This window comes from Populus euphratica, unplaced genomic scaffold (genome assembly GCF_000495115.2).
Source record: "Populus euphratica unplaced genomic scaffold, PopEup_1.0 scaffold43.1, whole genome shotgun sequence".
NCBI lineage: Eukaryota > Viridiplantae > Streptophyta > Magnoliopsida > Malpighiales > Salicaceae > Populus > Populus euphratica.
In genome coordinates this window covers 1,054,823-1,081,836 of record NW_011499889.1, presented here as the reverse complement: position 1 = coordinate 1,081,836, position 27,014 = coordinate 1,054,823, and the positions used below count along the sequence as shown (strand labels likewise).

Genomic DNA, 27,014 nt, shown 5'->3' with positions numbered 1-27,014 from the left:
TAAGAAAGGACTAGCTTTGACCTAATCTTTAATAATTTCCACATCAGAAGCTTAGAAAAGATGTGACAGACAAGCATCCCCACCTCACACTTTGTTAAAAGCCACTAAAGATTTCTTCACTGTGGACCTTAGGTAATCGATTCCTCAACAGAATTAATGTCATCGTTGCCAATCATGCATTCTCACAGTTTCCATTTAAGTCAAACATGTGCTAGTGCAAAATTGTGCTTGTCAGGTTATTTATAGGATAACCTGACTAGGTGTATATATATATAGGTATATACCTAGTAGTAGTTATTTATAAGCGTTGTCTTTCGGCTGTAGAGATCATATAATTTTGATTTCATCTTCTTTTAGCTAGTCAGGTTAATGCATCGATTCTACCAAAGTACTATTCTTGGAAGTTTTAGCTGGAAAATACTTTTAACTTTCAGTAAAAGGAAGAAAAATGGATGGGAAATCGGGAATCATCAGTGGAAGGTGGTGTAGGAGTTTATCTTGCTGCACACACTCTCTCCTTAAAGTCTATCTTCTTCTTCTTCTTCTTCTACTATTATTATTTGTTCTAAGCATCAATCACAAGTCAAAAGCCACATTCTTTGGCATGAATCGAATCCAAATATTCTTTAGCAAAGGCCTTCACGGGGTTGATAAAATCCGATTTCACATCCATCCCCACACTAACTGGTAAATGTATGGAATGATCGGCTTATAAATCATTTTCACACCAGTGATCAGAGAGCATATATACATAGATTGCTAATTAAGAAACAAAAATTATGAGGCTGGGGTATTTTGCTTCCTCTGGGACCGTTCACTGTCCACTCGGCAGGCCGGTTGACAAGTTTGGAGAACAGTTATGCTCTGGTTTAATGGTACTTATCTAAATTGCAATGCTATCGTGCTTTGAAAGTGAAATAATGAGAGTCACTAAGTGGATAATGTGTGCTGAAGACCTTAATAAATGGAGGACAGATCTAGGAACCAATTATATTGCTGATTAAAGCACATAATTCTGGTGTGTTTTTACTTTATCTGTCTCCTTAACTGTATGTATTAAAGAAATATGTATTCCGCTCAACAGTCGGATTATCCCTAGATGAAGATCCATCGAGGACCCAACTTGCTTCTTCAAGTTGCTCTTTCTCTATGTGAAACACATAGAACTAATTTCACTGGTTTAAACATGATCTAATTTCCAGAGTACATGTCAATACACATTAATTTGTTGGATTTGCGTTGAATTGGAGCATCAAAAATCCGAGTCGAAATCCCATTTACGATAGATTTTTTTATATAAAAAGACATAATATATACTGCAAAAATAAAAATGGGATAATCATTTGCATTTATTTGATAAACATCCTTAAGATTAAATAGTAATTAAAGTAAACTTAAATGCTAACTAATAGCCACAAATCATGCTATCATCCGCTAACAAATTAACTTTTATTTGCTAAAAACATAAAAATCGGAAGCTAACCAAGAAAAAAATAAAAAAAATAGAAGGGCGCCCTAGTTGACTTATGGCAGTCATGAAGCAATCTTCAACAATAATTAAGGAAACTGTATAAGAAATTCTCCACAAAAACTCTTCTATATATCTCTCTAAATAAAATTATTTTGTATAAATGCATGCTCTCTACTTTCTTTAATGAACCTCAGCAATTAGGTTTTTATGCTTGTTTTACTATATTTTTATAAATGAACTATGAACATTAGCTGGCTTGAGATACGATTTTTTTTTTCCCGCAGCTTGATATATATGACTTGTGACATGTACATGCCTCTTATGCTGATGTGTGGTCCATGAAGTATCCAAATTATATATACAGTACCCAACCATTTATCTTTAAACCAATCAAATTAAGGAATTTGGAATCCATCCCATTAATTAATTTAAGGTACAGTTAACCGAGATTGTGTTACATTTGGAGCCATTAAGTTGTGGTATTTATTAAATTAAAACCTTATGATAAGCATATGCACATAAGTGGAGAGCGTCAAGAGAGAGTGGAATTTTTTCCCTAAGCTTTTCAACGTGATTGGTAGGTAAGTTGCAAAGAAGCCCCTTTACAATACATTTCTTGAGTGGGTCATCTAAATTTCGTTGACCTCATTCCTCACCTCTCCTTCATAGCTAGGGAGTGTAACCAATATATATATATAATGCCAATGGAACCTTCATAAGGTCATATCATATGTGAAAAGTGATTTGTTTTATAATCCGAATGAGACAATTTACTTAAAGAAGGGCGGGAGAATTTGTAAGAGTGTCGCCCATGGCATGAATCTATGAAGAAAACCCATGCCTGTGCTCCTTGGGGGCGGACCAACTTGGATAATCTCTGTTTACACAAGCTACTTTCATGCATTTAGACTTTTCCTAGAGAATCTGCTAGCTTTCCAAGAGTACTCAGTAGCTATACTTTGGTTATGTATATTGATTATTACATGACTTTTGCCTATTAATATTATTAATTACCTTAATCAATATCATGGGTTCATTCATAATTGTAATAAATGAAACTAAAACGCAGTCTGCGGGACATGAAATATAATCTACTTCAGATTTCGCCCGTAAGCAATGGTAGAGCTAGGGTTTTTTAAACCTTAATAGACAAATTTAGCACCAAGTGGAGACATAAAACATAAAGTTAAAAACAACTAATTATAGTAAAAAAAAGGATCCAAGAGAATCACGACAAAATCTCAGAACAGTAGTAAGTATCATCTTGATGGCCACAACACTCTGAGATATATGGATCTAGTACCTAGAAACTACATACAAACAAAACGATACTCTTCATAGCTAAAAAAGAAATCATTATAGATTATAATATAGTGTCGGTCTAGCCATTTACACCCTATTATAAAGCAGTCCAACTTTCATCATTAGCTTGTTTATAAAATTCTTAATTTGATCATTGTTCCGTAATATATAACTATTTATACAATTTTTATCATTTGAATTTAAATAAAAAATAACGTCATTATAAAAAAATAAGAATATTTTAAAAAATGCATATTCATTTAAAATTCTAATGGTACTTGAATTTTGAAAAACAAATACTATAAATTATATCAAATGATTTTATTTATCTAAAAAGGATTTAATTAAAAAAATAATAAGAGTGCAAATGAAACATATTTTGCTATATTAAAATAAAATTTTAAATAATCCAAAATGGTTTGATATTGATTGATATGATGATTTCAAAGATATGCTTTTATTTTTATTCAACCGGAAAATATGTAATATACATCTTAAATGAAAGTTTATAATATGATTTCTTATTTGATAAAACCAAAAATAATAAACAATAAACATGTTACAAAGGAAAATTTCATTCCAAGTTTTTTATTAATGAAAATTAATCATAAATAAACAATTTCTTAATTTCTCTATTTTATCATTTTTTTTATTTAGTTAAACAATCAACTTTTATTATATAGAAAATATAATAGCTTTGGTGTCCTCACTTCGCCACGAGGCAAGACTATTTTTTTGTATAAAAAATGATGTCTAAATATTGAATTAGAATTAAAAAAAGATATGTAACAATGCTAATTAGAGCTAATGAAAAAAAATCATGATTTATATCATGTGAGTATAATGAGCTAATAAAAAAAATAAAGAGAATTATAAAAAAAAAGCTAATAAAAAAAATAAAGAGAATTATAAATTTTTTTTTAAATAAATATGTTAACTTTTTAAATTCATGACCCAGATCAATAAATTTGAAGCACTTAATCTAGAAAAATCATGAAATCTAATTCTTAATAAATTAAATATTAAAAAATAAAATTAAAAAATAAAATCACTCATACAAAAGAATTTTTAAAAATAAAAATTCAAAGAATTAGGATCAAAATCACTATTGCTACTATTATTAATAAGTAATATCATCATTATCATCATTGTAGTCATCATTACTACTACTATTATTGTTATTACTAGTAATACCATTCCTATTATTGTTGTTGCTTATTGTGGTGCTACTGCTGCTATTATTACTATAATTATTGTAGCATTACCATGATTAGTAATAATAGTAGCAGTCCTATTAATATTATTTTTATTTTCACAGTTATTATCACTATTATTATTATTATTATTATTATTATAAGCATTTTTATTATCATCACTATTCTTCTTCCTCTAAGCTCTCGTATCATCATCATCATCATCATCATCTAAAAAATAAAAATTATGAACTTGATTTAAATGATAGAATTGAAAACTATAAAAATTTTAACAAAAGAGCCAAGGAAAACAATAAGAAATCAAAAGAAGAAGGACCAAATTGAAATTATTATTATCATTGAAAAAAAAATCATAAACTTGATTTGAAAGATAATATTAAAAGCCACACAAACTTTAACAAAAAAAGCAAAGAACAAAAAAGAAATTAAAAGTAAAAGGATTATAAATGAAAGTTAAAAACTAAGGGTTAAATTGAAAACAAATAAAACTTTAACAAAATAAAAAATAACAAAAATATAAAAATATAAAAATCAAAACTAAAAGAGCTGAATATGAAACACCAATAACAATGAGGACTATAATATATTTATTTGGATAGGACAGAGAAATAAAGAGAAAAAAAGGGACATGGCGATAAACTAATCATATTTAAATGACATGCGCCACTAATAATGAAAGAGAAAACAATGACGAATAAAATGATACAATTAAAGCTCATTTTTTACCCTTAGGAGTTGTTGCATGTGCTGCCCAAAATGCGTAATGGCCCCAATGTGCTGGCATATGCACAAAACGCACCAACAACTTTTAAAAATATAAATACTATTTAAATTTTAAATTACATTACTATCCTCAATCAGATATTCATTTATTATTTGAGGTAATAAAATGTGATATATTCTTTAAAAATATATCATAATTTGAATTCAATGTTGTAGAGTAGCTATTGACAACTCTTGCTGATGCTTGCGCTACACCTTGTCACCCTCCTGGTTCCAATAAAGATCGACCTTCGTCTTTTCCTCCAACTTTTTCTTCCAAAATAGATAAATTAAACTTAATAATATTTTTTAAAATAATAGTATAAATTTGTCTTTTATTTTATTTTAATTATGTTTAAGTTTTCTTTTTTATTTTAATTTAATCTTGTTTTAATTATTTAATTGTATTGTTTGTTTTACATATTTAAGTAATTACATATAATACGGTCATGATTACCATCAGTTTATTTTGGTAACATACATGTAAATATAGTTCTTCAATATATTAATTCTTTTGATAATATATATACAACCACTTATGGATTTACAATCAGTTTATTCGGTCATATATGTAAATATAATTTCCTAATAAATTAATTTTGTTGATAATATTTTATAATCACCAATAAATTTATTAACAAAATAATTATTAATAATTATTTTTTATTTAGAATTATAATTTTTTTTGATAAATCTATTAATGATTATATTCTTAATAGAAAAGAAATCACCAAAGATAGATTCTCTGATGATAATTTTTCATTTATAACTCTGTCGGTGATCGTACTTCTTCATATGACATAATATTCCAACGACATTTTGCCATTTTACGGTAGTGTTGCACCAGTCATGAAACATTCAGGCTGCAGGTGTTGATGTACAGTATCATTCACGATAGCAGACTGATAAGGATCTACTTCAAAAGATCTCTTAGCTTCAACAGTAAAGCCATCACACTTGCAGAGGAGTAGACGAGTGGATAAATTTTTTTTTTTGGCTCAAGTGCATGTTTTAATTCCTAGAAAAAAATTCCAAAAAAGAGAAGTTTATTTTAATTAATTAGTGAACGTAATCAACAAGCATAACCATGACACTCAAACCTAACTACTGGATTAATAATTAAAATCATGGCATCAATTAATTAAACATGGTGCGTTTATTAGGATTTTGATAAAAAAAAAGAGACTCAAATTGAAGATCTCATTCTTTTTATTCGTGGAAGAATATTACTGAGCTGATTGATGGTTTTTATTAACTTAACCATTCTGATTAATTGGCATCTTAATTCATACATTTAACCAACAAAATCAAGTATTGCGTCAGCTAAATATTCTTAATTTGGACTATTGGCTAGCTGGCTAGGAGTGGAATATATGGTACCTAAACTCGGAATGGAAAGGATTAAGGGGCATGATCAGCAAAGGGTGCCCTTGTATATTGATTTTATGCATTATTGTTTCGTAAAAAAGGCAAAAAAAAAAAAAAACACAAAACAAAATCTAATAGCATGCATCAGCCACAAGAAAGAAAGAACAACAAACAATAAAAAATGGAAGTAGAGAAAGTTAATGAAGGTTCATATATCGTAAGAGCCATTAGCGAGTAGAAAAGGTGGCATGGGAAAGTAGGTCAATGGCAATTACGAATAAGCTCAGATTCACATCAAACAGAAAGAGAACTCCCCAATATAATCAATAGGCTTGATGTATTCGTCCTTTACAACAATAATTAGGTTGGCTTTTGTAACAATGGAGGGTAAAAACACAGGTCTAAATAAATTAATCAATGGGATGATGGTCTGCCATCATTGAAAAGGAAACCTATATATGTATGATCATTTTCTACTTGCGATGAAGATCAAAAGCAAAATCATAAAATAATTTTGGCATGATCCACGCGGCACTAAAATCCAATAATTTCCGTCTCACATGCCTAGCATCGCCAATGAGAGCTGGTCTATCTGCGCTTTCTTGCATGGAAAAATAAAACCCTAGTCTTGAATTAAAGCAATGCTCTACTAAGTAAGTGCCATCATGCACCTCTTTCTCCCATTATATCAGCATATCAACCAAGAAATTTGAGGACAATGAGAAGACAGACGGCACCATACCGCGGATATTGTTAATATACCAATATTGAAGACTTTTTACAAAAGATCACATAATACGACACAGATTTAGGGGGTGGAAAGCACAATTATATTGTTTGGAACATCTAGAATTTATTTCGGCACCCATAATCCAAATCCTTTGTTGAGATTTACCCTTCAACCGACTCTTTTAATTAATAATGAACAAAAACCATTTATTTCCACCTTTTAACTTGCTTCAAATTGACATCCAGATGGTCCACGTATTACAAGTCTATCATGTTTCATTTTACTGTCCACTTTTGTTTTGTTATATCACCATTTATGTTTCTAGCTACTTTGCTTCATTTATGAGGCATGCATATTGTAGGGAAGCAAATGCATAGTTTGATGTGATGTGATGTGATGAAGATATTTATCATGCAATATTAACAATCGTAATAAAGCTAAACATGTAAACAAAACTGATGGAGCTTTCCACCATGCACATAAACTACATATATACAATAGTATTAAATATCTAGATGGCCGTGGCCCGTGGTGGGTGTGTGTGTGTGTGTGATCTAGAAAAACGATGTTAAAAGTGTTGCAAACATTATTTACAGCAAAATAAAATTTCAAGTTATATACCTTAATGCTAAAGGATAAATAAAAAAAAAAACCTCACAAATCCAAATTAACATAAAAAAAAACTTGTAACTTGAATTGTGAGGTCAAAACTTCATCATAAAATGCATATAAAAAAAATTAAAGAAACTAAATATTTAATAAACTTAAAGTAGAAGACTGAAACTAGGAAAAAAATAAGTGTATAAAAAGATAAAAAAATATTAATATTAGTCAAGGCTAATATCTTATACTCGTCATCCAAGTTATGAGACGAGGTTGATTACAAAAAAAAAAGTAATGAAACTCATTCTTGAACAACTAGAGGTTGAGGCTGAAAATAAAAAAATAAAATCAATTTAAAAATGATAAAAAAACAATTAAAAAATTAAAGAGTAAATTTAACATAAAAAGGATGTAAAAGCCTAGAGTCAATCTAAACTAGAATGATAAATTTGTGACCCATACTCCAAGGCTAAGATAACATCATAAAAGCAAAACAAATAAAAATAAAGATGCTTAGTTTTCAATAAATTTAATGTTTAATAATAAAATTAAAAAATAAAATCAATAAAAAAATAAAAAAAATCAATATAAATCCAGGTTAAAATTTCATACTTGAGATATGAGATCAGGGTCATCACATTGACAAAATTAACGAATCCCAATTATAAACAAATAAAATATTGAAGGATGGAGTTGAAAAGAAATTTCAAAAAAAGAAACCAAGGAAAAAAATTTAAAAGAATAAAGGTTAAATATGATATAAAAATCAAATTAAATTAAATGATAAAGGATGCAATCGAAAAATAAATTAATAAAATAACAATCAAAAGAATGAAGACCAAATTTGATAAAAAAACCTAACTAGAATAAAATGATAATTGATGAAATTGAAAAATAAAACTAAAAAAAATAGAATTCAAAACAAATAAAATGCAATCAAAATAATAAGGGCCACAATTGATATAAGAAGAAAATGGTGAATTTTTAATTTTGGTTAGGCTGACATGTTTTTTGAGGGGAAAAAAGGGAAAAGGAAGGGAGAGAAAAATATCCAACTGCCACCTAACAACTACGAAAAGTGTCACACATGTTGTCACGTAAACCATTTGTAAAGACATTGGTTGCTTGTTTTTGACATCTAAAAGGCATCACATGTGTCACTTAAAAGGCACTTACAATAGCTTTTCTCTTTTTTTTATTATATTTTATTTATTAAAATACCCAAATTCCCTACCCAACATGACATTAACAAAGAAACCATAACAAAAGGACTAAAAAACCCTTTGACCTAAGCTATAGCTTTTTAATTCTAAGGGTACCTTATTACTTACACTATGCTAAGAAAGTTAAAAAAACAAAAAATGCCCCCACTTAAGGAGATAAAAAGATTTAACTTTTATGGGTATTTTATGCATTACATTACGCAAATAAAAGGCTAAAAGACCATTTTATCCTCATACAATCTTGTAATGGCAAATGAATCCTATTGAAAAAAAACATTCTACCCCTCTAAACTAGTTATATGGGTTCAATTATGGAGGGAAAATGGTAAAGTTACTCTGTGAATCCATAATAAATTTTGAGTTTATGCACATTTTATTCCTAATCTCTTTTAGCTTTTGTTTTAACTAGAGCATTGGTTCGCACTACACCGTATGTTGGTTGGATTAATTTTTTTAATGTAAAAAAATATTAAGAGCATTTTTAAAGTGTGTTTTAGTAAAAAAAATTAATCTTGAATTCAAAATCCGATACTCACTAGATGACATCTTTTTTAAAAATATTGAGATGATAGTATATTAGATTAACTCGAATCAATTACATTGCTAAACATGCAACTCAAGTCATGAGATTGTGATAACCCTATAAAAACTAAATAAAAATATATAAAAAGCTCAAATTCATAATCAATTCACCGTCAAATGATGAAATTTGTTATAACCTATTTCTGAGTTATTCCCCAAAATGTACTTTCAAAACAAAATCATAAAAAAAGCCATAATAACAAAAAGACTAGCAATATGACACAAGCTGGCTAAAAAAGATCCTAGGTTCATACAGAAAAATCAAACTGAAATTTTGGATAACATTTGAAGCATAATTATACTCCATTATACCCAAGATAAGAGAAATAATGCAGATTCAAGGTCAAATTAAATTATTATTGAACAAATCTGCATAAAAATTAAGTCTATAGACATAATTAGATTTCTAATAGATCAATTTGATTTAATTATGAGCTAAATTAAAGTTTAATTATATTTAATAATTAATTTGAGTCCAATTAAAAGATTTAATTTGGTATAAGGACTTAATTATGCTTTTAATTAGTCAAACTAATTTTATTGGGGACATAATTGGTGAAAAATTATGTTTAGGGGCCTAATTTGGGCTTAAATTAGAATTTTATAATTTTAGAAGATCAAATTTAATTTTTACAAAGTTAATTGATTGAAATCAGGGATAAAATCACAAAAAAATCAAAATTTAGGATCAATTAGGGATGAAATTGAAGAAATTTATAGCTATAAACCTTTTTGAAAAGGGTGTTAAACTTCGAGGATTTAATCCGATAGAAGACAGAGATGAAATTGAAATTTTCATGATCAATTAAGAATTAATTTACATAAATCCCAAACCAAGGATCATAATGAAAAATACACTGAAACTTAAGGCTGATGTTTTCATTCATTAGGGAAAAAATTGCATAAAATCAAAAGTTTGGAGTAAATTAGGGATGAAACTGAAAAAATCAAACTCCAAGGGAATAAATTGAGCTTTGGTCAAATCTTTAAATCAAAACCTTAATAGCCAAAACGAGGTCATTTCATTTAAGAGAAATATAACGTTTTGACCAAAACAACGCTATTTTGCCAAACAGTAACATAAAAAAAAAGAAAAGAATAGACCAGATACCACCATGATGGTCTAACATTATACCACACCCTAGAGCAAGCTTTGTCAGCTGACTATCTATATAGCTGTCACGGTGCTACCTTAAAGTGGTCAATCTGACCAACCTTTAGCAATCAATTTTCACAATCCATGATTGCACTTTTGAACCAATGGTTGAGGTCTTTTTCAATTAAATCAAGTGTAAAGATTTATCCTAAATGAAGACAAAATGTTCCTCTTCCACTACTAATAAATTAGGATGGATTCCAGGCATTGAGTATCAAGAAATTAGAGGTCAAAGTTGGATAAAAATTAGTTTTTTCCTTTAGTCCCTATATTCCTTCTCTCTGCCAGTTTCTTTCTCTTTCTTTGTAATGTCTTCGTCGTTGATGCCATCACTAGCCATATGTCAGACTTCCCAGCACCACCAGGAATGCCACTAGTACCTTTTAACCTCTGACCAGGCGAGCATCCTTTCCATTTATCTCTTTAAACTTCACCCCTAGTGGTGGCCATTGTATGATAAATTTTGCATGCAATGACCAGATATGGAAGAAGGATTGAAAAATAATGAAAACAAAGTTTAGTATCGAAATTAATTTTTCTAAAATTAAAGAGACCTGTCAACTAATAGATAAAAGAGATTATGGGAGATAAAATGTACTTTTCAAATAAATTCTAAAAAATCACTTATGTTACTTGAGTTTTTCACTTTAATCCTCTATTTATCAATTCAACCTTTCCTCTGAAAAAATCATGTAATTGAGTGCTTAAAAGAGCTTAATTGTGTAAAGAGAAAATTGGAGGATCAAAATGAAAAATTATAATATAAACTACTATATAAATACTTTATATACACAGTACGAACATAATAATTTCACCACGTGTTTTAAGTTATAGTATAACAAGGAAACTCTCAATTTCTTCGTATGTTTAAGATTCAAAATAGACCTCTCTTCATCCAAATTTCTTAATGGTTAATTGTATATTTTTATGAAAAAAAAGAAAAAAAATGTTTTTATTTCAAAGAAAATTTAACATTTTTAGTTTAAAATTTGTTATTAATCTAAACCAAAAGGAGTAATTTAGAGTTCTTGAATGTTCAGGAACCAAATTAAAAGAAAAATTATTTTGAAATAATACGAGTATTTTCTGTTATATATAAAAGAAATCATTTGACTCTTGAATTTAAAAAGTTTTGAATATACTTAGTATAATCATTTAATTTGACATAAATGTGATATGCATTTGGTTAAAATAAGGTCTATCATTTAACTACTTCGATCTAGCCATGTGATGAAAAAAACAAAGGAGTGTTTTTGGAAACATGATTGAAATAATGTTTTTCAAATATTTTTTTTAAATTATTTAAAAATTATTTTTTTATATTTTCAAATTATTTTATGTGTTGATGTTAAAAATAATTTTTTTAAAAAATATTATTTTAATATATATATAAAAAAAACACTTGAACTCCAACCATTATTATATTTTCAAATACAAAAATAAAAAGTTAAGGACCACAATTGGCATTTTTTAGATGAACGATCGAGATTCCTTGAAAGATGAATTATATGTTGAAGGAATTTATGAAGTGAATGCAGCTGTTGATTATAAACTGCAATCATTATACATCCCAAAGAAGGATTTGACATCTAAACATTCCCTCCAACTATGAACATATAATGATCAGAGCAGCTGGTCCAGCAGAGAAGCAGTACAAGTAGCCAACCCCACGAGGCATTAGAAAAAATAAAAATTTAAAACCTTTTATTTTAAAATATATTAAAATAATATTTCCAATCATGTAAAAAACATAATAATCATAATTTATGTAAAAAATCAAAACCATATTTTATAATAATCATCTTTAATATTTTCTATTCCAATTGTAAACTATTAATTTTATTTTATTCAAATTAAAAACTATCATGAAAAAGAAATATTGCATTTGAATATGAAGTTTTAGTTTTTCTTTTCTGACTTTAGTTTTTTTTTTTTTTAAATCAAAGTATCACTTTGTTTCTAAACAGCCGCCTAAACAATATGTTCATAGAATTTCCTCAAGTTAATACACATGCTTAATTTGTATGTATCATGAAGAAATACATATGAATCCCAATGATTAATTTGATTAATTATTATTATTATTATTATTATCAGACTGCGAAGCAATGATTGGTTTCTCTTTATAAATATAATTAAACATGGTTTTTTGCATCTATTTAATTGGTGATTGATAAAATGAATGAATGAAGCATCAATATAATTGAACATATTTTTTATTATTATTAATATGAATGTTTGGGTTAGCTTGCATGTATTTTAAATAATTTTAAAATTAATAATTATATAAATCTTTATTTATTCTGAAATTTATGATATTTAAATTAGTAATTTCTTACTAGAATTAAACATAGTTTTTCTTTAAATTGCTGATTGATAACATAAATGATGAGAATTGACTTTCCTCTGTTTAATTCCCTCTCCTTAGTACTGTGCTGCTACATGGCATCTTTTCTAACCCTGAAATGAAATGAAATGTTCTAAAATAAGCTAGCAAGCAAAAGGTGGATTGGAATCCTCCAATGAGATGTGATATATAATTGACTTCAAGAAAGAAATGAAATGTTCTAAAACAAAGCTTACAAATAAATCTCTGTGAAATTGTTTGATATTATAATAATTAATTACATATTAAAATATTTTCCGATTGAAAATATTTAAAACGGGGCATCCCACGCTGTAAGTTGAGAGTCCTATAGAGGGAAAAAAAAAAATGGAGAAATGAGTGGTGAAGGGAATGGGACGGTGGTGGTGCTATGAAATGCTACTCCATGAGTGTGCTTGTTCTCATTTCACCAATGGCGATTTCTTGGGTTTATTCCTAGGTGGTCTATCAAGTGCCATGTGGCAGCCTATGAACCAGTCTTTTTCTAAAATCTATGCCCATCATCATGCTGTTGGGGTGCGAGGATGCTGGACTTTGAAAGGTTAAACACAACGTTTGATGATAATCTTGATAAATTAGCTCAAATCAAAGTGATTCCAAGATTCCCTAATGGTGCTTCGCCACGGCATCCATTCGGCTTCTCGGCCACAAATTCTGGGACTAAACTAGCGATCTTGCTTCAATTAACGTGGCAATATCTGCATCTTAAGTGTGGTACTAGGCTTCGAGTGTTGTTCCTCTTTCTGGAAGGAAGATAAGGATCTGCTATCTTGGTCACTAACGACAATTTTTTATATGTTTTTGCACAGTTCTAGACCCCCCCGAATAATACAAGAGAATTTCGAAGAGGCTGGTCAAGTCACATAATGAAAAAGAAATTAAGTGTGGTTTTTCTTGGCCCAGCAAACTAAGGAATCTGGGTTCCTATTTCATCTTGTGATTATCGAAACATTTATCCAATGATCATATGGGATCATAAAGGTAAGAAGAATCTTCACATGTCCAGAGATGATTGGATGCTAAACGATCTCCACTGGATTTATATTTTTGCCAAAGATCCCTCCATTGAAGGAGCTCGGTGCGCCTCTTCACTCCACCACGGATCAATCGTACAGTGCTTTCTTGCCGAAACATCAAGAAGGCGTTACTGATTGAGAGAAACTATAAGGTATTTTTTGCAGAGCTTGACAGTATTCGAAGTCTTCTACGGATAAATATTCAGCACTGACAGATAGAAGGCACTCACGCAAGTTTATACCATGAACATAGAAAAATGAGGGGAAATCACCTTTCATTAAAATAGAAATCGAGATGCTTCTCCCCAATTGACTATGTTTTATCAGATAGCAGAATTTTCGAGACCAGCATCGAGATATGTCTTGCTGTCACAAAATCTTTGTCGCACAGACAACTAGTGGATTTGCCATCAGGTTTCTCACATACTGCACTGGCTAACATGTTCACGGTGCTTTTGTTTTGAGATGGTCGCTATCTCTCACCATGAATTCCAGACAACTTTATGGTGGAATCATAACCGGGCTTTCTTAGATGTTAACTAGATTATATGCTTGGGCTCCATTGATTTCTTGTGATTTTTTTTTAAATATAAAAAAATACTAAGACATTACTATTTTTTTATAGGATAAAAAAATATAAATGGTGAGAAGATGAAACTTGGTTCATTTTACGTATCAAAAATATAATTTAAAAGAAAAATCAAGATGAAAATATATTAAATTAATTGAAATTAATTTATCAACTCCGCAGATCATTAAATCATAATGATTTCATAAAAAATAAATTTATATTTATATTTTCAAGCAATTAAATATTAAAAAAATATATTAAAAAATAATAAAAATCCACATGTTAAAAAGTTAAAAAGTTTAATTATCAGTAAATCTAATTCTAATATTAAATAATAAAATAGAAAAAAATACTAAAAAATTACCTAGATTAATTCCCTGTTATAAAATTAGAAAATAAATTTAAACAAATTATAAAATTTAATTTTTAATAAATAAAATATTAAGAGATAAATTAAAATAATTAATAATATTTTGCGATACATACTAAGTAAAAACACCACCTTTTTAGTTTTAGCTAATAATAATTTCCATCTTTGAAATTACAGGTGCATTCCCACAATTCAGAATATTTTGTTTTCTTAAACAGGACAGAACACCGACTTTTTTACCAAATAAGATCTACAAGTTCAATTCCTTCCATCACAATTCCATTCACTACATGAAGATGACCATCATTCAGCTAAATAATGTTTGCAGGCTTTAAAAGGCCGATCCTTGCTAGAATTTGGTCAGTGAAACCAAAGGACGGCTTTTTACTGCGTCTGATTACAATGGATTCCTATTCACATCTTTGTACAGCAAATATCGTGTACGGGTCTTACCAAGTGCAGCGTACCTGAAAAGGTAGCAAAATATATCATTGTGTATCAGATTTGGGTTTGCAGGAGGAATAAAAATTCATGTTTGCAGGGAGAAAGAAGGCTATATTTTTCTCACCATTGGGGTACAAATGGGGCCATCCAAATGGCATCCCCAGATTGAACTGGGTACCTGTAATAAAAGAAAGTATATTGCTAAGCTACAAGAACAAATTTTTTGAGAAGTTGCAGAAAACAGACTAGTGGGAACAACCGAACCGAATATGCAAGCAGAAACCAATGAGTTAAAGAAATGTTTCAACAAAAGAAGTTCCAGAAGCACTGGGAACCCACTTAAAGCTTGAGTGTATTGTTAAAGATGCAAGCACAGACACACATTCTTACCAACAACTGAAAACAAAATATCATTTATTGAATATAAATCTCAGATTTTTCTCTTTCCTTTTTTCTTTTCTCTTCCTTTTCTTTTTTCTTTTCTTTTTAATTGTTTTTTTTTTTTTTTTTACGTAGACAAAAGGTCCACATCTTTTGACTAATACAATTGAAGCAGTTTATAAAAATGTTCTATCGAAAAGCTTCATAGCATTGGAAACAGGACTTTTAAAGTGCTTTAGAATGTTAATAAAATTCAGAATCTATCATTTATGCATTTAAATAGCATTAACACCAAATGGTTCTGGGGATTGTTTAAGAGTGGCATTAAATTATCTGAGAATCACAACTCTTGATTAAAATTCTTACCAGCTATCAGCCAAACGATAAATACCCTGTCCCTCTAATAGCAGCAAACCATGCTGATTGTAATGCACCTCCTACAAAGCAAACATGCAAGTGAGAAAAACGAGGAACATTATTCAAAATTCACATCACAAATTCAAGGGATATCAGCCAGAAGAAGCTGATAAGTTCCTTCTGTATGTCAGCCAGCCAAAATTTCACATAACAACTGGGCACATGTGGTTAGAGAAACATGACACTTCAAAGATTATTGCATCATGAAGATGAACAGGCAGTTCATTTTAAATTATTTCCCTAAAATAAGTTCCTTCTGCATGTCAGCATTTGGCTGGACCTCAGACTTCTTAACAACTGGCATTCACATTCTTTGGATTTTTTGGCCTTCCAGAGAATTCAATCAGTACAGTGGTGAAACAATATAACAAACAACACTTAAAACCTTAGATCTTGAAACAAATTATGGAGTTTCAATCACCAAACAAGAAAAGCATACCTTCACATTAAGGAATTCTCCAGGTTGAAAATCCATTATCTGCACACAAGGAATCATACCAACCAAGAATCCAGCTTATTAGAAAGAGCACAACAATTCAGAAGTTTGTCAAGTCAGTAATGTTTATGATCCAATATTTCATCAATACTACCATAGAAGTTTCCTACATGATGTGAGAAAAGGAACCTGCACATGGCAAATGATTATATGCATGGAATTCAGAACTCTTGAATTGAAACCATAGGATTGGGAGTTTCTAACAATTTCAGAAGAACATTCCAGTACTGCACCATAATGCTAAATTTCTTGTCAAGATATTGTACAGTGTAATATTTGAAGCATCAAGATCCTACCCTACTGGCCCTTTAACTCTGCAACTGACAACTTGTGCAATGTTTAAAGCATTAAACTAATTCTGTAAGGACTTCTTGCATCCAAATCTTTTGACAAGGTGAAATGTGAGGCAAATAAATAGCTCATTCTATCATCAATCCACATTCTCATTGCTTCCAATCAATTGTGATTCATGTGTGCAAATATTGCTGGGAAGCATGCAAATGATATGTAGAGGTGCTGATCAAAACAGCTACCCAACCTAGCAGGTTCATTAATCAGAGTTACTGTGTGCAGAGATATCTGAGTGTATAATTTCCAAAAATTGCTTATAAGTGCACACAAATTTTGTCCAATTCCAAACCCTACCTATGAAAGCAATCTAAACTAATCTGTGAAAAAGTGCATCTCAGAAAGATAAGTTCTCGGCATTTTTTCAAAATTTTAACCTACTAAAGTATGAAGATCGAAGGCTAGGAAGCAAATTAAGGCTTACATGGATATTGAAGTCATATGGCAATGATGGAGGCAGAAGCTTTCTGAGTTCAAAGACCTGTCAAGAAGTATAGAGTGAGCAATATTGTCGCATGTGCACACGACTAACCAAAATTTAATAAAATAATATCAGCACAATATTCTCAGGAAGAGTAATAAGTATATCTATATTTATTGTTTGCTAAAGAAAAACACATATTTGTGTGTCATAAAATCCAAGTACCTTACAACAATAAGAAAAAAAAATTTGAAAGGTACCTCGCCTGGAGTTTCAAGAAGTGGCTGCTGGTCTGTTGAACCAACAATTTGCTTAGTAAAATGATTTTCAAGAGGAGAATACCTAACAGGACAAGAAACCCTTTGGGTAAACATAATTATTAAGGACAATTTAGTAACTTGATGAAAGACATCTTTTTGACAAGCTTGATCAAACAGATATCTAAATAATAAGCCCTGCACCAACTTTCCCAGTCTTATTAATGTCTGGATATTATGAACTTAGATGCCACCATAAAGATGCTTAAAGCAGAATAAAATTTAAATAAAGCAATAGCAAAGGTGAGACAGCTGTGCATTCAGTCGATCACACTTTGAGAAGAAACGAACCTGCGTTCAAAGACAACTAGAGTAGCTGATGCATCACACTCCAGAGAATGTTTGGAATTTGGGGCTAGGTAAGCATATGAATCCACCTATAAAACAAAAGGTATAGCATCAAAATTTTGAAGCCAGCATAAACAAATCAGATACGGATTAACTTTCTCTAATCTGTACATGTGTGAGTGGTTGAGCTTTCAAAAACATGGTACCAAGTATCTTGGGTTACAAAAGCATGATTCAAAAAGGAAACCAAATGTCTAAAATTTGCCTTTTGATTTTAAACCTTCCTTTCGTCAACACTACCAAAAATCTAAACCATGGTTGAGCTCTTAAAGCAAATAGATACACGACTGTGTGTGTGTGTGTGTGGGATTGAGTTTTTAAATAATTGGTTCGTGTAATATTTGAAGCATCAAGATCCTACCATACTGGCCCTTTTAACTCTGCAACTGACAACTTGTGCGATGTTTAAAGCATTAAACTAATTCGGTAAGGACTTCTCGCATCCAAATCTTTTGAAAAGATGAGATGTGAGGCAAACAAATAGCTCATTCTATCATCAATCCACATTCTCATTGCTTCCAATCAATTGTGATTCATGTGTGCAAATATTGCTGGGAAGCATGCAAATGATATGTAGAGGTGCTGATCAAAACAGCTACCCAACCTAGCAGGTTCATTAATCAGAGTTACTGTGTGCAGAGATATCTGAGTGTATAATTTCCAAAAATTGCTTATAAGTGCACACAAATTTTGTCCAATTCCAAACCCTACCTATGAAAGCAATCTAAACTAATCTGTGAAAAAGTGCATCTCAGAAAGATAAGTTCTCGGCATTTTTTCAAAATTTTAACCTACTAAAGTATGAAGATCGAAGGCTAGGAAGCAAATTAAGGCTTACATGGATATTGAAGTCATATGGCAATGATGAAGGCAGAAGCTTTCTGAGTTCACAAACCTGTCAAGAAGTAAAGAGTGAGCAATATTGTCGCATGTGCACATGACTAACCAAAATTTAATAAAATAATAACAGCACAATATGCTCAGGACAAGTAATAAGTATATCTATATTTATTGTTTGCTAAAGAAAAACACATATTTGTGTGTCATAAAATCCAAGTACCTTACAACAATAAGAAAAAACAATTGAAAGGTACCTCGCCTGGAATTTCAAGAAGTGGCTGCTGGTCTGTTGAACCAACAATTTGCTTAGTAAAATGATTTTCAAGAGGAGAATACCTAACAGGACAAGAAACCCTTTTGGTAAACATAATTATTAAGGACAATTTAGTAACTAGACTGCACTAGCAAGAAAATACTAAACTTAATGAAAGACATCTTTTTGACAAGCCTGATCAAACAGATATCTAAATAATAAGCCCTGCACCAACTTTCCCAGTCTTATTAATGTCTGGATATTATGAACTTAGATGCCACCATAAAGATGCTTAAAGCAGAACAAAATTTAAATAAAGCAACAGCGAAGGTGAGACAGCTGTGCATTCAATCAATCACACTTCGAGAAGAAACGAACCTGCGTTCAAAGACAACTAGAGTAGCTGATGCATCACACTCCAGAGAATGTTTGGAATTTGGGGCTAGATAAGCATATGAATCCACCTATAAAACAAAAGGTATAACATCAAAATTTTGAAGCCAGCATAAACAAATCAGATACAGATTCCCTTTCTCTAATCTGTACATGTGCGAGTGGTTGAGCTTTCAAAAACATGGAACCAAGTATCTTGGGTCACAAAAGCATGATTCAAAAAGGAAACCAAATGTCAAAAATTTGCCTTTCGATTTTAAACCTGCCTTTCATCAACACTACCTAAAATCTAAATCATGGTTGAGCTCTTAAAGCAAATAGATACACGAGTGTGTGTGTGCGTGGGATTGAGTTTTTAAATAATTGGTTCTGAGTGCCAGGGATTTTAAAACCACGGTTTTAGAAAAGGAAATCAATTGTCTAAATCTGCCTTTCAATTTCAAACTTGCTTTTTGTCAACACTACCAAAATTCCACACGCATTCCTAATGTCCATAAGCCCTAAATTCATAAATCACACTTGCCATCAGTTGGTGGTGGGCACCAGATGCATTAGTCAGAGTTGCAGAACCCTGAACCACGAACAAGAACCTAATGATTTAGGAAGTATGGGTTAGCCAGGATTGTAATCAGATCAACTCCATTGATCATTGAAATTCATAAAAAAAATAAGGCTGTCATCACCTCTCTACATCATTTGGAGGGAGTCCAGACTTTGAATTTTCTGCACATGGTAGAGCTTATGTCAGCAAGCAAGCAAGCCAAATTAGCGGAAAAGCATAATAAGCTGCATCACATTTTTCACTTGAAAGTCACATAGAAGATGAATGATTCATACGTGTACAACACGTAAGAGGGAAGTGGGTTCACATCACACGCTGAAGAGAGTCCACATCACATTTTTCACTTGAAAGTCACATAGAAAATGAATGATTCATACGTGTACAACATGTACGAGGGAAGTGGGTTCACATCACATGCTGAAGAGAGTCCACGGATTTCAAGGCTTCTAAATAGTAAGAACAAGAAGTGCCTCAACTATACCCATGTAGGGTGGCGTGCACTTTCAAGAGGAAGAAAAACTATTCAGCCAAATCAAATAAATGCAATTACACAAATCCTACAGGGTTAGAGTTTCTGATTTTTATGTTTTTTATGAGAATAGAGTTCTGAAAAAATCTAAAGATGATAGCCAATTTCAACAAAGAAGGAAGGTATGCAGCTGAAGCCAATACCAAGGTTGGGCAACAACATTCAAGAAACTATGTGCATATAGATAGAACTTGAACACAATCCGGTAAAATGCAATAATAATCAGTAAGAAAGGAGGGAGCGGAGCACACCTTGCATCTTTGCTAAGTACATCACAAAGTGGGAACCCATGGCTGGAGTAATTAGATATGCCCCCAATGTATTTGTCCTGTCATATATAAATTTGAATGACTCACTAAACCACCACCCAACATGTGATATGACATGATTTCTTCATATAAATCAATCAATCCAAAAAAAAAAAAAAAGCAAAGATGAAAGTATTACCATCCTGGTAAAGGACTGAATACATGACTTTCTGGTGTTATCAAAGCATGGTCTCCTTTATAAACACTACGTGTGAAACCAGGCAAGTCTGGATAACCATAACCAAAAACTTCAGCATGCTATACTTCTGATTTCTTCTTTAATTACAAATAAAATTAATTTATGACTTATTTTGCTCATATTTTTGTTTATTTGCAATTGATTCAACGAATTACATACATTTCTATTTAAATATGATAGAATTAAAAAATGAAGATTGAGAGAGGAGAGAATAAACTGACTGCCCGACCTTGAAGGTGAGAGGGAGAGAGCGTTGGATTAGTGACTTTCCAATATAGAGGTTTGGAGGAGGAGGCCGTTTCAGTTTCAAATACTGAAGGAGCAGAACAGAATAATCCTCCGCCATCATCACTCAAAGCTGCATTCAAAAAATCTGAAAACAATCTCAAATCATGATGAGTTAAATAAATCAATAATAATAATAATAATAATAAAAAGAAACAGCTGTACTGTACTTGATGATAGAGAGAGTAGGAGGAGGAGAGACGGTAGCGATGAAGTTAGCATATTTTTGTTCCGGCCTGTTAAATGTGCGAGTGTAGAAAAAAACCCAACTAGGAGAATCTGTGGCGCAGGAGGTGAGCCTGAAGCGAGTAGTGGACTGACAGGAGTCGTGTCGAAGGACCACTGCCCAGTGACAGGGAGTGGAATCCGCTGTGGAGAAATATTGGTGACTGCTGACTAGGAGAGAGAGAGAGAGAGAGACTGGATCTGATGTCTGACCTCTCGAGCGTTATACTGGGCTGTTGCAGATTATTTAGCCACTCGTAGAATCTTCTATTATTAATTAATTAATTATTTAATAAAAATAACAAAATCATTATATTCACGTTGTTTTTCTTTTTAATCTTACTCTTTAACAAAATAAAAAAATTATTTTCAATGAAAATTGTTTTTTTTCAATTTTAATTTTTAATATTAGTTTTACTAGAAAAAGTGTTTTTTTTAATTTATTTTTAATAAATTTAATTTGATCTCATGATCTAAGTTGTTAATTTAAAAAGTTAATCTTGAATAATTCAAGTTTTTTTTACAGTATTTTTTAATTAATTTTTTATCATTTTAAAATTGAATTAGTTGAAGATTAGACTTTGTAATTTTTTTAATTTATTTTTTATAAGTTTATCATAATCACATTACTCAGGTCATGAGTTTTACAGGTTAACTCAAATTAATTTTATTCATTTTCTTATTCTTTTTAAATTAGGTTTCATAATTTTTTTTATTTTTTGTTATAAGGTTATCTCGATCTTATTACCCAAGTTACTGGTTAACAAATTGATCCAAATAACTTGATTTATTTTTTTTGGTTAAATATTTTTAAAAAAATTCACCCTCAACAACTTGATCCAAATAACTTGATTTATTTTTTTTAGTTAAATATTTTTAAAAAAATTCACTCTCAACAACTTTTTTTTATTTCATCATTTAATATTAAAGTATTTAAAAATTAAAGTTTATAATTTTTTTAAGTGGAGTTATCCTTGTCTTAAATTTTTTTTAATTTCAATATTCAATATTAGATATATTGAAAATGAAACTTTGTCATTTTTTATTTTATTTTTATGAAATTATTTTCATAACTCAAATTATAAATTTTAAATATTAACATAAGTTGATTTGAATTTTTTAATTATTTTTTTATTTTATTATTTAATATGGGTGGGATAAAAATTAAATTTTATAATTTTTTTAATTATTTAATTATATATATTTTATCATTTAATATGAATGAGATAAAAATTAAATTTTATAATTTTTTTAATTATTTAATTATATATATTTTATATAAATGAGATAAAAATTAAATTTCATAATTTTTTATATCACACCTCTCCATAGGGCATCCAGTGTCCCATCCGGTCCTTCTGCCTTCCTCAATAATGTACTCGAAACGGAGCTTTTATTTGCTACAAAAGCTGGAGTTTTTGCTGTTCAAGCTGCTGGAAATGGCGGCCCTTTCTTTTAGTCCTTGGGTTACAAGTGTAGCTTCCTCCATCATCGCTAGCAAGTACGACAACAAAATCATTCTTGGGAATTGACGAAGCTTCTCTCACAATGGCCTTGCCCGTACGTAATATTCCAACTTCACTGCCCTTGTTTATTGATCATGCATGTGCGAACAAATAAGATGGTGTGGCTTTGTTTTCAGTTCAGCGTTTCGTTCATCCATTCTTGAAATCAACGCTATACACCGCTCAAATTGGAGTAACTATCGGATTATAAAAAAAAAATTGCAGCTCCAAGAGTAGGAGTTAATTATGTCTTACCGAATAGCTGCAGCAGTTGATATTCTCATAAGAACACCAACAGTGTTCTAGAAGTTGAGAGCTGTCAACATCAAGAACAGCATCGGTTCGAAACACGTTGATCATCTGCACTAGTAGCCTTGACTTCGAGTATTACAGAAGATGGGGGCTGCAGGTTTTATAACCACAATGGATCCTGACATTGGTTCTGAGCAAGTCAAGGGAACCACAATCACTATGCAAGTCCCTGCCATTTCCAGAGTATGGCAAACTATCATTCAATAAGATACAATTACTATACATGTAATCATTTTGAATGCGTAGCTCTGCATTTATCCTCTTTTTTTCCCACACCGAATGCGTAGTATTCCCACAGGATAAGTGATAGTATTTCACATTGATCTCATTTATTCCTATAATGCTTATTACATTTCCTGGATTTATGGACGCCTGATGAAATGGCATTTATCCATACGTCTACAGGCTTTGTGGGAGTATTACAGCTCAAATACTATCAGGAGCAGCAGTGGACAAGCTGTGGGATTTGCTGCAAGGGCAAGAATATTGGACGGAAGGAAAGCATTCTTTGCTCGGCAGGCACCGATATTTGCATCTTATTCATCAAGAGGTCCCAATGTGAACAATGCACTTTTGCAAACTGCTGATTTCCTTAAACCAATGTCATGGCTTCAGGATCCTCCATCTGGGTTGCTTGGACCCCCGACAGCCAAGGAGATCCTTCTATCAAGGGTACGGACACTGTTTTAATGTTGTTTGATGGGTAACCAGCAACTTATGCCCTCTAAATTATCGGATGACTGGTCTCGAGATTAGAATGCGAGACTTGGTATCTTCATCTCACCCGGCATTATTTGCGGAAGCAATGCCATTTTAAGCCCCTAAAGTTTGCAAATAGACACTGTAAAGTACTTTCAAGTGCATCATCTACTTCAATAGCAAAATGATGATGTTGGTAGATCTCTGGGAAGAAAGTAGCTAAATCTATGCTATCATTCTTCTTGGTTTTACTTTTTAATGCATTAATGCTACCATTCTTGCAGGGCAAAGCTTTGCACTTGTATCCGGTACTGGCCTGGCCGCTACTCACATAGCTGTTGTGGCGGCTTTAATCAAGCGAAAACACCCTAGTTGGAGTCCTGCAGCTATCACATCATCAATGATGACAGCAGCTAACATTTGACCATTCTGGCTCTCCCATTTTAGCACAACTAGGTAACCAACTAGCTCCTGCTACTCCGTTCGATTTGGTGATGGATCCATAAATCCAGCTCTCGACCCAGGAGATCATATTCAATTCTCATTTTGAAGAATATGTCCAGTTTCTTTGTGCTGTTCCAGGTGTTGATGAAGGTTCTGTAAGATGAGCAGTAGGAACTGATTGTCCAACGAAGAAAGGTGATTCGACGTATTACAAACGTCAGTAGCAGGAAGTTTATAGAGTGACTGTGACTGCGAGGCAACAATCAGGTGTAAACGTTACTGTCTCCCCTAAGTTTTTTTGATAAATTCCAAAGCTTCCAAGCATCTTAGGATTGTGTCGACAGCAAATAAAGGCAACGAGAACTTACCATTTTGTTTGGCATGGTGATTCTGGCAGGCAGGAGAGTTAATGTTTGTCTTTGTTTTGGGGGAGAGAAATGAAGTTAGACATGCATGTCTTTATAAAATATGTAGTAATATTTGCATGCTTGCTTGAATGAGTAGGGCATAAAAATAGTGGTAGATGAGAACCGGATGATGGAGATGGCAGCCCAAATAAGGAGGGCCAGCATTAAAGTCTTTGGTTGGATCGAGCAACCGAATACAGTGATTCTGTAAGTGATAAAGTTTTAAACAAGACCAAAACAAAAAAGAAAATTTTTACGGAGTGGTCTGATTGATTTGGAGCACGTCGAGAAAAATCAAATACACAAGTAGCGGAATACTTATGGCTCGGAACTTGTTAAGTTGGACCTTCGATTGATGGGCTGGAGTCACAGGTTTTTAACCCCAAAAATCTCTCACTCATTCGTTTCTTCTTCTGGATGTGCATTTTTTGTCAATTATGATTAGTTCGATGCCTTTGAAATTCTAGAACCCCTTATGGTGAAATCGCGACTGCTCGAATCCTAGTCCTTCAATATTGCTGCTGTAAACAGTGCCAGCCCCGTCGTTTTTGCATTTGTAGGCACAGCCTAGATAAACAGCAGGGGAGGGCAGTCTTATATGGTGGTTCCAGCGATTTCAGAGGGTTTTAGGGAAGCTTTTTTAGCTGAAGGTGCAGTATATCAAAGCTAGAGATTTGAAATTCTTGCTTGTTTCTTTACTTTGGCATAACTTGAATATATACAGGAGGAACAACTTTACAAGAGAGGAAAATACTAAAAACAGAACCATGGTTCTAGCCTATATATAGATTATTTTGCATCTTCATGATTTGCTAGAGTTGATTTTCCTGTCATCTTGTTTGGAAACTCAAGATTTTCAGTAGTCTTGCTGCAGGTGGTCTGACAGCTTACTATCAGTGGTGCTATTCCTGGAAGCAGCCTTAGCACGCCCCCGCAAGATTGAGCCACCATCAAGGCCAATCTCGGAACGAAGAGTGTCTGTGCTCTAACAAGACAGTGGCTTGGTCAGGAGGTCAGCTAACTGATGAACGGTCAGAGTTCCCTTTTTCACCAAATCACGAACAAAGTGAATGTCAATCTGAATTATGTGCTTCATTTTGGAGTGAAGGACATGATTCAAACTGAGATGTGTGGCATTATCACTCATTAATATTGGAGGGACAGGGAGTGAAGACCCGAGTTCAGATAGAAGTTGGGTGAGCCATACAATTTCAAAGGCATTCGTTGCTAGAGCTCTATATTTTGCCTCAGCTGAGGAGCAAGCAATGGCTAGAACTCCAAGAGATGGGATTGGAGCCTAGAAGGATTATATAGGCAGAGATTGAGGTACTAATTGGTCCAACAATGTTGCGAAACTCCGAGCCAATGCCCTGAAGAACATAGAGTGTGATGTCGCCATTGGAGACTGGACGATAGATATTGGAGACTGGACGATAGATACGAGAGTGAGTTCATCAATAAGCTTTTTGACTGCATGAGAAACTCTCTGACTGAACGAGAGTTGCGTTGGATGGTAGAGAGTTCTTCATTTAATTGAAGAACACGTGTACGCGATTTGCTTACGTAGAGCTCTTTCAGTTTATTCCAGGCTTCACTGGAGGGAGCAACAATGGCAGTTAAGGGTTTAACGATGGTACTGACCAAAGAGAAAATAGCCCGAAAGCAAGAGTTCAAAAAAGTTAACGGTTTTTTCACTCTCTTCTTTACCTCGGGTTGGCCTATTGACATGTTAGGTCGAATCAATTATTTTTTTATTTTTTTAAATTTGAATTAGTTTATATCTTGGATTAATTAATTTAAATATTTAATATAAATTAAAGTAAAAAAATATTTAATTATCTTTTAAAACATATAAGTTTAATAGCAACACATATTAAGGATAAAATAAATTTTTTATATTTTATTTTGTTTTATTTATCATAATAAAAAAAAATATAGAAATAATCATTTTATTCTATATATCACTAACAAACACAATTATATATTTTTTTCTTTCTATTTTATCTTCTCTATCTCCAATATTTTCATTTTTTTCTTATCTCAAAAGAATCAATACAATTTTCTACTATAATTTCCTAGTGAATGCTTGCTTCCTCTTGCCACTACTGAGCATGGTGATTTCCCTTT

The 27,014-nt window shown here is 31.7% G+C and overlaps 1 protein-coding gene and 1 pseudogene across 4 annotated transcripts; one reads left to right on the top strand and one right to left on the bottom strand.

Moving 5' to 3' along the window:
* Positions 1–14,873: 14,873 nt before the first annotated feature.
* UGLYAH (ureidoglycine aminohydrolase) lies at positions 14,874–21,739 on the bottom strand. 4 transcript variants are annotated; one of them, XM_011033676.1, is made up of 14 exons: positions 21,466–21,739; positions 21,240–21,368; positions 20,951–21,038; positions 20,755–20,831; positions 20,096–20,135; positions 19,936–20,002; positions 19,373–19,483; positions 17,870–17,910; positions 17,522–17,603; positions 17,265–17,321; positions 16,436–16,474; positions 15,946–16,016; positions 15,323–15,376; positions 14,874–15,221 (listed from the first exon to the last, which is right to left on the bottom strand). In XM_011033676.1, the coding sequence occupies exons 1-14, from the start codon at positions 21,515–21,517 to the stop codon at positions 15,152–15,154; spliced, it is 978 nt and encodes a 325-aa protein (XP_011031978.1). In that variant the 5' UTR covers positions 21,518–21,739; the 3' UTR covers positions 14,874–15,151. The 4 variants fall into 4 exon arrangements, with proteins under 4 accessions (XP_011031978.1, XP_011031977.1, XP_011031979.1 ...); XM_011033675.1 differs by having other exon boundaries at positions 21,240–21,383; positions 21,466–21,738; XM_011033677.1 differs by lacking the exons at positions 17,265–17,321; positions 17,522–17,603; positions 17,870–17,910 and adding exons at positions 18,765–18,821; positions 19,021–19,102 and having other exon boundaries at positions 19,398–19,483; positions 21,240–21,383; positions 21,466–21,738.
* LOC105130991 (subtilisin-like protease SBT5.3) lies at positions 21,725–24,704 on the top strand (annotated as a pseudogene).
* Positions 24,705–27,014: the final 2,310 nt, after the last annotated feature.

Coding starts and splice junctions, on each gene's coding strand:
- UGLYAH (XM_011033675.1), bottom strand. CDS start 21,517: ATGCTAACTTCATCGCTACCGTCTCTCCTCCTCCTACTCTCTCTATCA. Junction 21,384..21,465: donor CCTACTCTCTCTATCATCAA/GTACAGTACAGC, acceptor GATTGTTTTCAG/ATTTTTTGAATGCAGCTTTG. Junction 20,832..20,950: donor TTCAGTCCTTTACCAGGATG/GTAATACTTTCA, acceptor TATATATGACAG/GACAAATACATTGGGGGCAT.